General features: G+C 45.3%; 2 protein-coding genes across 3 annotated transcripts in view; both read left to right on the top strand.

Moving 5' to 3' along the window:
* The first annotated feature begins 3,536 nt into the window (after nt 1–3,536).
* LOC147156385 (ATP-dependent RNA helicase DHX8) lies at nt 3,537–11,673 on the top strand. Its single transcript, XM_086064459.1, has 22 exons — nt 3,537–3,732; nt 3,897–3,982; nt 4,062–4,134; nt 4,377–4,462; nt 4,543–5,075; nt 5,595–5,739; nt 5,810–6,016; nt 6,141–6,228; nt 6,312–6,409; nt 6,655–6,802; nt 7,665–7,846; nt 7,930–8,124; nt 8,209–8,394; nt 8,493–8,703; nt 8,778–8,959; nt 9,044–9,184; nt 9,268–9,423; nt 9,916–10,053; nt 10,134–10,262; nt 10,339–10,535; nt 10,620–10,799; nt 11,158–11,673. The coding sequence occupies exons 1-22, from the start codon at nt 3,624–3,626 to the stop codon at nt 11,375–11,377; spliced, it is 3,690 nt and encodes a 1,229-aa protein (XP_085920585.1). The 5' UTR covers nt 3,537–3,623; the 3' UTR covers nt 11,378–11,673.
* A 232-nt stretch (nt 11,674–11,905) lies between these two features.
* LOC147156384 (ATP-dependent RNA helicase DHX8-like) overlaps nt 11,906–14,483 on the top strand; it is a 33,026-nt gene continuing 30,448 nt past the window's right edge. For both annotated transcript variants that reach the window (XM_086064108.1, XM_086064107.1), the window contains exons 1-8: nt 11,906–12,019; nt 12,106–12,191; nt 12,256–12,316; nt 12,402–12,487; nt 12,632–12,723; nt 13,621–13,926; nt 14,115–14,259; nt 14,330–14,483. The exon at nt 14,330–14,483 is cut by the window's right edge and continues 44 nt beyond it. In XM_086064108.1, coding sequence (XP_085920234.1) covers nt 11,917–12,019; nt 12,106–12,191; nt 12,256–12,316; nt 12,402–12,487; nt 12,632–12,723; nt 13,621–13,926; nt 14,115–14,259; nt 14,330–14,483 — 1,033 coding nt within the window. In that variant the 5' untranslated portion in view covers nt 11,906–11,916. The remainder of the gene's footprint in view (nt 12,020–12,105; nt 12,192–12,255; nt 12,317–12,401; nt 12,488–12,631; nt 12,724–13,620; nt 13,927–14,114; nt 14,260–14,329) is intronic.

The raw sequence follows: 14,483 nt of genomic DNA, 5'->3' as shown, positions 1-14,483 counted from the left end.
ACGACAATAAATTGCACGTAGAGTGTACAGCGGCGCAGGCAGGCATATTTGGGAAGGTGCCCTGTGTTTGAAGAGCTTATGTGAGATTTGTGCCTTTTTGTGCTGGAAGCTTCTCAGGCAATAACACACGCAGAAAGGCATAAAAGTCGCGTTGGCAGCAACAAAGGTATCGCTTTCAACCACTTCCTGATGCCTCTTTTTAAGCCGTTTGTGATTTCCTTTCACTCAGTCGGCATGTATTACTCGCCGCTGTGTGTCTTTGGTTTCTGATCAAGTCCCGCTTTCCTGCACGATGTGCAGATCTCGGTCCAGAAAGTAAAAACCCTGCCACAGTTTGGCTTTAACCCCTGATGCTAGCTAGCTGCCCAAAAGGTAAACAAGCACCATGGGAGCTAGCTAACGGTTAGCAAGTTAGTAGCCTGCTCGACTATGATTGGCTGACTCCCACGTCACTCACCAGGCTGGTGAATGGACTTCTTATTTAAATCTACGGAGCTATTTAAAAAAAATAATAATAATAAATTGATGTGTGATTCAGTCTAAAAGTTACATAACTCAAAGAAAAGTTGACCTACTAAGATGATTATCATTTGTCATGTGTTGCATTGGCGTCTTGTTAAACGCCATCAAAATATATGAACGTTATTAATGTGACATTTTAGAACTAACTTGTCCAACACGCCTTAACAGTGTTTAATAAGTTGCACTACAGCAGTGGGAATGTAAGCATTAGTTTCACATCCACATGACAGAAGGAGGGTGCAGCAAGTGTAATCTGAGGACAAACTAAAAGAGGATGGATGACCACCAAGGACGCGCACAATCCATCACGTCACCGGCACGGTGGCGGCATTTATTAGCCGAGTACAGAGCGCTGCTGCGACATTCTCTCACTGTCTACACACGCAGGACAGGTTAGGGTTAGGGTTCGGGTTCGGGTTCGGGTTTGGGTTCGGGTTCGGGTTCGGGTTTAGGGTTTAGGGTCTAGGGTTAGGGTTATGGTAAAAAAAAAACGGCTCATGGTCTTTTAAAAAAAAAAATGCTTCAAATACATGGTTGTTTAAAAAAAAATATATCTTACTATATATACATGTTCGTTAAAAAAAAAAACGCCTGACTACGGTTATTAAAAAAAACCCGCCATATTAGGGTTAGGGTTAGGGTTAGGGTTCTTACTATATATACATGTTAGTTTAAAAAAAAGCGCCTTATTATACTTGGTCATTTTAAAAAATGCCTTAGTACACATGGCCATTTTTTTATTAAAAAAAAAAACGCCTCACTATATGTTCATTTAAAAGAAAAAAACTTGCTACACGTGGTTGTGAAAAAAATGCCTCAAGTACAAGGTTGTTTTAAAAATAATAATAATAAATGTCTTACTATACATACATGTTCGTTTAAAAAAAAAGTGCCTTACTATACTTGGTCATTGAAAAAAAATGCCTTACCACAAATGGCCTAACCCTAAAAAATAAAAAAACGCCTGACTATACGTTCATTTAAAAAAAAAAAACGCCTTACTATATTTGGTCATTGAAAGAAAATGCCTTACCACAAATGGCCATTTTTTATTAAAAAAATAATAATAATTAAAAAAAAATAATAATAAAAAAAAACACCTCACTATACTTTCATTTTTAAAAAAAAACGCCTCATGGTCTTTTTTTTTTTTTTTAATGCCTCAAATACATGGTTGTTAAAAAAAAAAACGCCTTACTATACTTGGTCATTGAAAAAAAATGCCTTACTATACATGGCCATTTTAGGGTTAGGGTTTATGGTTAGGGTTAGGGTTAAGGGTTTAGGGGTTAGGGGTTAGGGGTTAGGGTTTAGGGGTTAGGGGTTATGGGTTAAGGGTTAAGGGTTAAGGGTTAAGGGTTTAGGGTTAGGGTTAGGGTTAGGTTTAGGTTAGGTTTAGGTTTAGGTTTAGGTTTAGGTTTAGGTTTAGGTTTAGGTTTATGAACAGGATTCCTCCTTCCGCGGGAGGAGGGAGGTGCACTGTCCATCCCCCAGCGCTCTCGCCCTCCCTGGTACCAGCGTGGTCGACCTGCTGCCTATTTTGTTCCCCAAATCGTTGGCGACGTCTGCCATACTGTCCAGTCATCACCATTATCATACATCATATTTGTTTAGTTTTTTTCAATTCATTATTTATTTATTTTGGTTTTTAATCTATCTATTCTACAAAAACAAAAGAAAGAAACAAAAACGATTTGAAAAAAAGAAAAAGAAAATTGAAAAGAAGTGTCCAAAAAAAATAGTGCCCGTAGCGACGTTTCGACCTTGAGAGGTCTTCCTCAGGCGTGGGCACAATAAAAGAAAAGAAAGAGCTAATATGTAAAAACTAACAAAAATTCGTTAGGGTGAGGGTGAGGGTGAGGGTGAGGGTGAGGGTTAGGTTTTTGGAAAGGGGTTAACTCCCGGGTATCTCCCGCCTCATCATATTGACTGGACGGTTGTCAAGATACCAAGGGCAAGGCACTGGCTGGCGCTCGTCATTCCGCAACTCTTATGCTTATGTCTCTCACTTCAGTTTAATTAAAAAAACAAAAAAAAAAAACAAATAACAAATAACAAAAAATAATAATAATAAAAAATAATAATAATAATAATAATAACAAATTAAAAATCTTAACAAAAATGGGTTAGGGGTTAAGGGTTAAGGGTTAGGGGTTAGGGTTAGGGTTAGGGTTAGGGTTGTTTGCTTTCTTGCTTGCTTGGGCCTGAACTAAGCTAGCTTTCATCTCTGAATAAATTGTCCAAAACTTTTTTGGGGGAGGGTCGGTTAGGGGGAGCAACCACTGTTTTCATGAAAAGTGCTTATTGGAGTTTTCCATTTGAAAGATTTAAATATATATATTTTTTAATGCAGATTTTTGGGCCGGCCCGGTCCATATTCCGCATGAATAGCAAGGAATGATGTAACATGGTTAGGTAGCACTATAAATCTGAGTTAACACTGCAGCTCTGCTTACCTTTTGTGTTGACGTGCTAGTGCTTTAGCTTCCGCCTCAAAGTCGTTCTTTCACTCTGGAACTTCGGTCATTCACTGAAAAATTCATATGGCGTTGTTATTATGTTAATTATCCCCACTATGGAATAACATTTGGACGAAAGTGCAGAACTTCCTGCTTACACATAGTTTTTCAGAAATAAGGAGATAATTACGGTAAATAAAGGTTATTCAGTTGTTTAATTTCACACTTGACGACCTTCCTGACATATAACTATTTGTATATATTTTATTTTGTATGTATTTTCCGTAAATAGCATGTGACCTTAAAATCAGAGTGGAAAAAGCAGGTGAACTGTATGTAATTATCTTTTTCACAAGATTGAGAGAACTATTAATTTAAATGTTTTCGCGTAGTGCGAAAGATACTGAGAATTTTTATTTTGTCCTCATAAAACCATTTTCCCCCGAAGCTCTTCGTTTGGAAATAGTGAGGGCGCCACCTTGGGGATGAAACTAAAATCTATTTGTCCACAAGTTGACGCTCTTGCGTATTTCCGCCCACGCCGGAAGCGGAAGTAATTCTTTCGCAGACGTATGCTGTATGTACTAGCATGGATTGTTAGCTTCTGTTGTGAGCAAACGAGACACAAAAACCCGAGCAAGGATGGCAGACGTCGACGTCGACGAACTCTCCCAGCTTGAGTTTTTATCTTTGGTGTCTAAAGTGTGCACGGAGCTTGACAACCATCTTGGAATCAGCGACAAAGATTTAGGTTTGACCACCACGCCGAACTATCGCGCTAGCTCGCTAAAGCTAACGTAGTTGTAGCTCATGTTTACGTGTGTTGTATGATTGTATTACATGTTAAAGTTGCGATTTAGCATTGTTGTGTGCGACTTGTTTAGGATGGTATATGTTTGCTTACTTGTATTACAGCTGAATTCGTCATTAGTCTCGCGGAAAAAGAACCTGCCTTTGACGGTTTTAAAGCGCTCCTGCTAGAAAATGGAGCCGAGTTTACAGTAAGTTCTCATCAAAATATGTCGCACGAGTTGACAAATCTGTTGATTGCTTATAAAGTGGGTGTTGTTGTCATGATAGGACTCCCTCATTGGCAACTTGCTCAGGCTCATTCAGACCATGAGACCCCCGTCAAAGTCATCCACAAGTAAAGGTGATTTATCATGTTTCCCCTCAACTTTACATACATTAGCTGGATTAGTGCTGGACCCAGCCCTATTCTTGTCACATTAGATAAATTCACAGTGATATTTGATTGCATTAATTATAAATAACAATAAGCTGTTGTTGTTTTTTTACTGTTATGCAGCATTGTCCAGATATTCATTGTGTTGTTCTGTGAGATTACACTAGTAAGAAAAAATTTAAACTGAATCACTTATGATGTCATCACAGCCTCAGAAGTTCAGAAGCCATCGTCTGAGAAGGACAAGCTAAAGGAGCTGTTCCCTGCGCTTTGCAGACCAAATGAAGCACCACCGGTATGAGCTTGACAACGCGACCCACCTACTGATTACGCGACGTGTGAACGTAGAGCGCTAAGTGTTCGTGTCTTCCTCAGAAACTCCTGGACGAAGAGGACGTGAAGGTCGCGGCCGATGCCATGAAGGAGTTGGAGATGTTCATGCCCAGCGTGAGCGGCACCGATTCCAAAAGCGATCGGAGCCGCACTGAGAAGAGCAGACGCCGCAGTCGAAGCAGAAGTCGGGACCGGCACAGACATCGGGACAGGGATAGGGATAGAGACCGCAGGAGGCGCCACCACTCTCGTTCGCGCTCCAGGTCCAAATCTCGCTCCAGAGACCGCGATCGACACAGAGACAGTGACCGATCCAATGACCGATCCAATGACCGACCCAATGACCGACCCAATGACCGACCCAATGACCGACCCAATGACCGATCCAGGCGTCGGGAACGCTCTTCTCGCTGGGGCGAGCGCTCACCAAGCCCTCGTAAAGACCAAGACCGAGACTGGAAGGACAAACACGTGGACCGCCCGCCACCGGAGGAGCCCTCCGTGGGCGACATCTACAATGGAAAAGTCACCAGCATCATGCAGTTTGGATGCTTTGTCCAACTGGAGGGCCTCAGGTTTGTGCTGCAATCCCAACCTGTGCTCTTAGCAAGGAAGCAGTGGCAGTCTGCGCGTTTTAATACCAGGGCGCGTTTACCCGATCGCAATACAGACACTTTCACTTCCCTTTTGTGGAAACTATCAATAGTGTACAAAGGTTCAACATAACAGCACACAACTGTGCCATGTAGCCACCAGGATCATTTTGGACTCAATATTAGCTCATGACATGATAGAGAATTTAAATAAAATGTATGACATGCATCAGACTTTCTGATTTTTAAATGTATTACTGTGTACAGTACTAACATGTGTTTTGCTAGTAGTTTGCAGAGTATATCACGTTTTACTCTGACCAACCAATCAGCCAGCACGACTGAATCTGAAAACCCTGACTAGGCAGATTAGATTGACATGGCAACATAGGGGCTGAAATCTGAAAAAATGAAGCCATTGGACTGCTTGGCATACATTTTTGGTCATTTCTTTGATAAGAAGCGTGTTCTAAATAAATGTTATGCGCTCTGCTCCTGCAGGAAACGATGGGAGGGTTTGGTGCACATCTCCGAACTGCGACGAGAAGGCCGAGTTGCCAACGTGGCCGACGTGGTCAGCAAAGGGCAACGAGTCAAGATCAAAGTCTTGTCCTTCACTGGCTCCAAGACCAGCCTCAGCATGAAAGTGAGCAAGGCAGCATTGTCTTTGCGCCATCGCTGTCTCAACGCTTCTCGTCCCGGTCTTGTCTTTTCAGGATGTGGATCAAGAGACGGGCGAGGACCTGAACCCCAACAGGAGGAGGAACGTGGGTCCCGACGGCAGCGAGGAGGTGAACATGAGGAACCCCGACGGGCCCAGTACCCTCAACCTCGGCCCCGCCCGAGAGCTGGAACAGGACGACACGCTGGAGAGGAAGAGGCTCACCAAGATATCCGATCCGGAAAAATGGGAGATCAAGCAGGTTGGTTGAAAGACATGAAATGCGTTTGACGTAAAATGCACCAGAAGTGCAAGGATGAGTTTACTTCCGTTTTTTCTTTTTTACAGTCACTGCTGTCTCTAATAAAGGCTTATTGTTCCCCCAGATGATCGCCGCCAACGTTTTATCCAAGGAAGAATTCCCCGATTTCGACGACGAGACCGGCATCCTTCCCAAAGTGGACGACGAAGAAGGCAATGAAGAGTCTCGTCGTCCAATCAGAAACCGCCGAAAGACGCCGTACTCACGTCGTCTTGTGTCGCCTTTTTTTTTCCAGATGAAGACTTGGAAATCGAGTTGGTGGAGGAGGAGCCGCCGTTCCTGAGAGGACACACCAAACAGAGCATGGACATGAGCCCCGTCAAGATTGTCAAGGTGCCGCATATCGTAGAACGTCACTCTTGCATGGAGACGTGATATAAATCAGGAGAGGAGGTCATATTGATGAAATGATTCGATTTATTTGAGTTTGTAACACAAAGAAGAACACTAAAAATGAGAGACTTTTGAATTTTCAGTCCCCTCTAGTGACCATAAAAAAAAAAGAAAGGTGACTGCTGTAATTCTTACATGACAGCGAAAGGGAGACTTTGCATGAACGTTTGTATGTGATAACGCAGAATCCAGACGGCTCGCTGTCCCAGGCGGCCATGATGCAGAGCGCTCTCGCCAAAGAGCGGCGGGAGCTGAAGCAAGCGGCGCGCGAGGCCGAGATGGACTCCATCCCCATGGGACTCAACAAGCACTGGGTCGACCCGCTGCCCGACGGTAAGTGCTTCCAGACGTATGTATAATAAACGAGAGCCGCTCCCCCGTGAGGCGCTGTGCTGGAAATATGCTGATGTCGGCTGAGGGTTCCAGGACATGATAAGCCCAGACACGGGATTCGAATGATCGCATCTTGTCCGTCGTGAGACTTTGCTTCAGGCTTGTTTGAAAGTACAGGACAGTCAAGTACGGGGCTGGTCGGAAATGGTTCCCCCATGACAGAAAATACTCTTACTAGTGATTCTTACGTGGCTTCCTGCTGCTGTTCCAGAATAGTAAGAATTAGGGGTGTTGGGTGATAAAAAAAAAAATCTGCAATTAATTGCATGACTTCAATAGTTAACTCACGATTAATTTCAAATGTTATATTCGTTCTAAATGTAATTTAAAAAAATTTTTTTTCATACATAACATAAAAGTGGAAACAATCTTAAACTAATAGAAATATGTCCGCATATTTTAGTCATTGACGTAGTCATTTCATAATAATTCATAAAATTGAGTTAAAAAAAAAAGTACTGTACTATAAAAAAAATTGTGATATTTATTTGTGTGGAGGTCATTTTTCTGCCACCAGATGGCATAATTGCATTTGTAAGACGTTGGTGACAGCTCAGTGCATTTTTCTTTTCATATTAAGAGCCATCTAATCTTTAACATGAAGTTAAAATTCTGCACATTTTTTAAATTGTAAAATACAACTTGACCTCAGTCTCCACAATCTAGTAGAGTTAAATTTTGCCGTGGGCGTGCAGTGGCCTTAAAGGAATTTTAAATCAACTCAAAATGAACGCACTCATTTTGACACCCCTCGTAATAATATAATTGATATAATATAACAATAACGTGCGTTGCGTTCCAGTTGACGGCAGGCAGATAGCGGCCAACATGCGCGGCATCGGCATGATGCCCAACGACATCCCCGAATGGAAGAAGCACGCCTTTGGCGGCAACAAGGCGTCGTACGGAAAGAAGACGCAACTCTCCATCCTGGAGCAGAGGGAGAGTTTGCCCATCTACAAGCTGAAGGAGCAACTCATTCAGGTTCCCTTCTCATCGCCTTCAAGCCGCGCCCGCGCTTTAAACTCGCTTGCCGAGCAACACGTTTTGCCGTCTTGTCGCCGCAGGCCGTCCACGACAACCAGATTTTGATCGTGATCGGGGAGACCGGCTCGGGGAAGACCACGCAGATCACGCAGTACCTGGCCGAGGCGGGCTACACCACGCGGGGGAAGATCGGCTGCACGCAGCCTCGCCGCGTGGCCGCCATGTCCGTCGCCAAGAGGGTCTCCGAGGAGTACGGGTGCTGCCTCGGACAGGAGGTCCGTGCCGCGCCGGCGGTTGCGCCACCTGCTTCCCGTTTTGCTGTCCCCCTTTTAAAAAAGATGTTGCTTCCCTTTGCATAGGTGGGCTACACCATCCGTTTTGAGGACTGCACCAGCCCCGAGACGGTGATCAAGTACATGACGGACGGCATGCTGTTGAGGGAGTGTCTGATTGACTCGGAGCTCGGCCAGTACGCCATCATCATGCTGGACGAAGCCCACGAGAGGACCATCCACACAGACGTCCTCTTTGGTCTGCTCAAGAAGGTTCGCGGCACATCTTTGTTGATCACGTCACTCTATTGGTTTCCTCTTTCTTCTTGGCATTGAAAAAATATTTTCTCTTATTGTTATTTTGCCGGCAGACGGTGCAGAAGCGCACAGACATGAAGCTGATCGTGACGTCGGCCACGCTGGACGCCGTCAAATTCTCGCAATACTTCTACGAGGCGCCCATCTTCACCATCCCCGGGAGGACGTACCCGGTGGAGGTGCTCTACACCAAAGAACCCGAGACCGACTACCTGGACGCCAGCCTCATCACCGTCATGCAGATCCACCTGACCGAGCCCCCTGGTACGAAACCCGCCGTCAGCTCTGCTGTCGTCCAATCCCGAGCATCAGATCGTGACATCCTCATTCTCGTCCAGGTGACATCCTCGTCTTTCTGACCGGACAAGAAGAGATCGACACCGCCTGCGAGATCCTCTACGAGCGCATGAAGTCACTCGGCCCCGACGTTCCGGAGCTCATCATTCTGCCGGTTTACTCGGCTCTGCCAAGCGAGATGCAGACCAGGATCTTTGACCCGGCGCCACCAGGAAGCAGAAAAGTACTTTAGGAATCCATTTTAACATACAGTACAGAGTAGCCCTCAAACATCAAAATGAACGCACTTGGTGGTTTTTCCCGTCAGGTTGTCATAGCAACCAACATCGCCGAGACGTCTCTGACCATCGACGGCATCTACTACGTGGTGGACCCCGGTTTTGTCAAGCAGAAAGTCTACAACTCCAAAACGGGCATCGACCAGCTGGTGGTGACGCCCATCTCGCAGGTAGCTTTCAACGCCGCCGCCACCGCCGCCGCTACTTCCTATCAATCCATCTCGTCGTGAAACCGTTTTTTCAACTGTCACAGGCTCAAGCGAAGCAGAGGGCAGGCCGCGCCGGCAGAACGGGCCCCGGCAAGTGTTACCGGCTGTACACGGAGCGAGCGTACAGGGACGAGATGTTGACCACCAACGTGCCGGAGATCCAGAGGACCAACTTGGCCAGCACGGTGCTCTCGCTCAAGGTACGCACCCGCCACACCTCGACACCACATACACGTTATTAGGACTGGGGGGGGGAAAGTCGACCGCAAAAATTGGTCGGCGCAAAAATGCATGCATTAATCATTTTTTAAAAACATATTTGCGGCACCTGGAAGTTGCCGGAACCAATATTTCGTGTTTCCGCATGGACACTTCGTGTTGAAGGACTCCAATCGGCTATCACCAAAACACTATGAAGATGCTTCCGAGGGCTTGTGGTCTCTTTAGACTGGAAAGGTTGAAAATGATCATCGCTGCATGTTTGATGTTTGTAACAAAACAATCCACGTCAAAAACGCTAAAGAAATAAGAGTTCTAATGAATTTATTGGAGCCAGACACATGTAAGATGGCGGGTGGCCCGACGTGCGTCCAGCCACAGACTCCCACGTTTTGTGTGTGTGTGCCCCCCCCCCCCCCCCGACTCGCCGTAACACACACGTGCGTTAAACATGCTTGCGTCGTCTCCGGCAGGCCATGGGCATCAACGACCTCCTCTCCTTCGACTTCATGGACGCTCCGCCCATGGAGACGCTGATCACCGCCATGGAGCAGCTGTACACGCTGGGGGCGCTGGACGACGAGGGGCTGCTCACGCGACTCGGGCGGCGGGTGAGGAACGCCGCCGGAGATTATTTTGGATTCGATTTTCTCTCGTCTTCCTGACGTGCGCTTTTGGTCCCGCCCCCCAGATGGCCGAATTCCCTCTCGAACCCATGCTGTGCAAGATGCTGATCATGTCGGTGCATCTGGGCTGCAGTGAGGAGATGCTCACCATCGTCTCCATGTTGTCCGTGCAGAACGTCTTCTACAGGCCCAAGGTGAGACCTCACCAACTCTTCTTCTTATGAGAGTTTGTCATCAACTCCCCCCCCCCTTTTTTTTTTTGTGACACAGGACAAGCAGGCTTTGGCCGACCAGAAGAAGGCCAAGTTCCATCAGCCCGAGGGCGACCACCTCACCCTGCTGGCCGTCTACAACTCGTGGAAGAACAACAAGTTCTCCAACCCTTGGTGCTACGAGAACTTCATCCAGGCTCGCTCGCTCAGGAGAGGGCAGGACATCCGCAAGCAGATGTTGGGCATTATGGACCGGTGGGTATTCAAGATTGCATATACGGAGTCTTAATGACGAAAACGGATTCATCGCCCAGCCCTAATTTAGGAAATAATTCCCAGGCACAAGTTGGACGTGGTATCTTGCGGCAAAGCCACCGTGCGCGTCCAGAAGGCGATCTGCAGCGGTTTCTTCCGCAACGCCGCCAAGAAGGACCCTCAGGAGGGCTACAGGACCCTGATAGACCAGCAGGTGGTCTACATCCACCCGTCCAGTGCTTTGTTCAACAGACAGCCTGAATGGTGAGGGGGGGGGAGTAAAATTGTTGTTCAAGCATTTTTTTTTCCTTAAAAAATGTTTTTACGGTATTGTAATTTATTGGAAAAATATTTTGTTTGCAAGTTTTTACTACCTAAATTTTCTAGTTTTTTGAATTTGTTTAATGACATCAGAAAATGAAGACGAATGATTGCATGATTTATTTACATTCTACTCATCTGTCACAGGGCTCTTAAAAAAAAAAAAAAAAAAAAAAAGATCAGATGTATTTTATTTCACATTTGCCTTGATATGAGATTTATTTTTAAAATTATTATATCTAATTTTTTTTAAGTTTTTTTTTTTTTTTGCAGCATGACAGCTTTCTCTTTTCGTCCTCAGGGTCGTCTACCACGAGCTGGTGCTGACCACCAAGGAGTACATGCGCGAGGTGACCACCATCGACCCGCGCTGGCTGGTGGAGTTCGCGCCCGCCTTCTTCAAGGTGTCGGACCCGACGCGCCTCAGCAAGCAGAAGAAGCAGCAGCGTCTGGAGCCGCTCTACAACCGCTACGAGGAACCCAACGCCTGGAGGATCTCCAGAGCATTCAGGCGACGCTGACGACTTTTAGCCAGCGTGGTCACTGTTCGGACTTTACATTTCGACTTTGTTTTCTTACCTGTCAAAAAACACATTACATTGAATTTTACCTCCTTTTTTTTGACGGGTCCATGTTGTACTCGTGAAGTCACTCTTCTGTTTGCGAGGAAATGCATAATTTGATCTGTCAGTAGTTTAAAAAAAACTTGGATACAATCCAAAAATCCAATGTTTTTTTCCCCCTCTGTGAATAGAAATGTGTTATGCAGTATTTGCTTGTCACTGTACAAAATGTTTTTAATAAATCCCAAATAGTCTTGGATGTTTTTTGTTGGAACCAGCATACTTTTGGTACAGTAGGAATTATATTACACTGCATGGGTGGTCATTTTCTTGAAATCAATGCGAAATATGAATGCGTTTTTGATCATAAGCTTTCCGATAAGGTTGCTGTTATTTCATTTCTGGTCAACGGGGGGCGACTTAAATGCAGCCGCTCGGTTTCAGTTGAGCGTAGAAGAAGAAGCACTTCCATGTCAACACAGACGACTGCAGCCAAAATGGCGGCGCCGGACGCTTTACAGCGTCTGGAGTATTTATCTTTGGTGTCCAAAGTGTGCACCGAGTTGGAAAACCATCTTGGAATAAGCGAAAAAGATCTTGGTATGCCCTAATGTCTTTTGGCTAACAATTTACCAGCAAATTTATTTTTACATGAAGGTTTTCGCTAACATGTTCTTGTTCGCTAGCTGAATTCATCATCAGCCTCGCAGACAAACATCCGACATTTGGAGAGTTTAAAGCTGCCTTGTCACAAAATGGAGCCGAATTCACAGTAGGTCGTGGAAAATTGATTTTTTACATTTTTCAACGACCAATCATTGTGTTTTGTCTTTCAGGAAACGCTCACTACAAATTTATTTAGAATTATTAAAACCATGCAAGCCTCCACGAGTCAAGGTAGACATTTTATTTTTGCTATAGTGCGTTTATTACCATTAACATTAATGCTACATGTCATGAACATGTTTGTTTCTCACATCAGCACGTCAGCAAAAACCCAAGAGTGAACAAGACAAGCTGAAAGAGAAATATCCTGCTCTATGTAAACCAGATGATCCCGTGTGGAGGGTATTTTACCTTCAGCTTATAAACGTTATCTTCTATACCAAAATTACAGTTAACCGTAGAAATCATGACATTAGACTCTTGTTGGAAAAATAATGTACAGCGTTGGTGGTGGTGGTGTCATCGTTGTGACTTTCTGTCCATCAGGTTTCTTCACATCAACTCGGTAAAGACGATGATCGAGTTGTCGCCGCAGCCATGAAGCAGCTGGAGATGCTCATGCCTCACTGTGTTCCTGGGTGAGTTTAATAATATTAACAATTAAACTCATAAACACACTCTGGACAGAAGCAGTATAGTCAGGTCCAGCGCAAAAATATAGCGAACCCTCGTTTACTGCAGGGATATGTTCCGGACCAAACCATCAGTTGTGAAAATTTGCAATAGTTAAGAGATCATATTAACAAAAATGGTGTACCTTTATTTGACTGCGGCTTCTAATTACGTGACTAATTAAGGACAGAGTGATGGGAACCAAAAAATATATTTCCAAAAGTTTCACTTCAACTCGTCACCATGGCCACAATCTTTGCTCACTAGACATCAAATTAGCACATTTTGTAGCCACAAGCCTCTGCTTTCTGAAAAACTAAGTTTTATTTGGCTAATGTGTCATTTAGTACTTTTATTTTCACTTTAAGCGAGGAGAAGTCGCACTATTTCGATCTCTTTTCAATGTTATTTTCGCCGTTTTTCCCTCTTCATTTTCCATCAATCATACGTTTTCAACCTGCTCTCATTTGGTCATTTTTCATCCGATTAAAAAACTGAGAACATGCTCCGCGTTCCCCAAACCCTTGCCGTTCTAACGAGCCATTTCTGGAATCTGCATCTTCAACCGTTAAGTCGCGAGAGGCTTTTGTTTGAGGTGAGCGTAATCCTATACAAATCAATGGAGTGTTGGTGCGTGACGTCTCCTCACAACTTAAAATCAAATGTGTGTGCGTGAATGTGCATGTTTTGTAAAGGGGCAGGAAGATACTTTTAGTTGATGTTGATTATGGTGAACTTCCACATTTCTTGACCGATTTCAATGGTTTAAATTTTATTTTTATTGCGTGTTTCCAAGTGAGTCAGCAGGCCCATTCAAAATTTCCGCGGAAATTTTTCTAGTTACAACATTTAAATTCCTTCAGGACAAACATAACATTGCACAATGCTGGAGAAAACGATGCAGACAAGGAGAGCACTCGGAAGCGCCGTCGCTCCGGGTCGAGAGATCGCGACGGCGAGACGGCCGGCAAGCGGCGACGGAAACGACCTTCCCGCTGGAGCGACCGACCGCCGAGCCCGCCCCGAGACGCCGCCCGGGAGGAGGCGGCCCCGGATCCGAAGCCCGTCGAGCGGCCTCTGTCCAACGTTCCCGCGGTGGGCGACATCTACTGCGGGAAAGTGTCCAGCGTGATGCAGTTTGGATGCTTTGTGCAGCTGGAAGGCCTTAGGTGCGTTCGATTTGCCCACCTCAGCAACTTCAAACATGAGCAAAATCATTTCAACTTTTTTTTCTTCATGTTTCAACCAAAAAATGGAGAAATTAAGCAAACCCCGGACGGGGATCAAGTGTTGTATGATGTCATTGTACTTTTTTTTTTTTAAACTCTTAAAAATGAATAAATAAAAATGTACGCAGGAGACGCTGGGAAGGCCTCGTGCACGTATCGGAGCTGCGCAAGGAAGGCCGAATAGCGGACGTGTCGACCGTAGTCAGCAGGGGACAAAAGGTCAAGGTCAAAGTGCTGTCCGTGACCGGAACAAAGGCCGGCCTCAGCATGAAGGTCAGTCCCAGAAGGAGGAGTAAGGAAAGACGCAAAAGAACTTGTGATAAAGATGGAAACACTTTTACAGGATGTGGACCAAGAAACTGGAGTGGACCTGAACCCCAACCGCAGAAGGAACTTTGAAAGCGGCACGGGTGCCGGGGACGACCCCATGAGGAATCCCGACTTTCCCGTGGAGGTCTGCGTGCTGGAGAGTGAGGAGAACCCGAGCGAGCAAAAAA

The sequence above is a fragment of the Leptonotus elevatus genome, chromosome 20 (assembly GCF_054856555.1).
Source record: "Leptonotus elevatus isolate MCC_2025b chromosome 20, RoL_Lele_1.0, whole genome shotgun sequence".
NCBI lineage: Eukaryota > Metazoa > Chordata > Actinopteri > Syngnathiformes > Syngnathidae > Leptonotus > Leptonotus elevatus.
The sequence above is the reverse complement of the archived record's forward strand: the minus strand, read 5'-3'. Positions and strand labels throughout refer to the sequence as shown.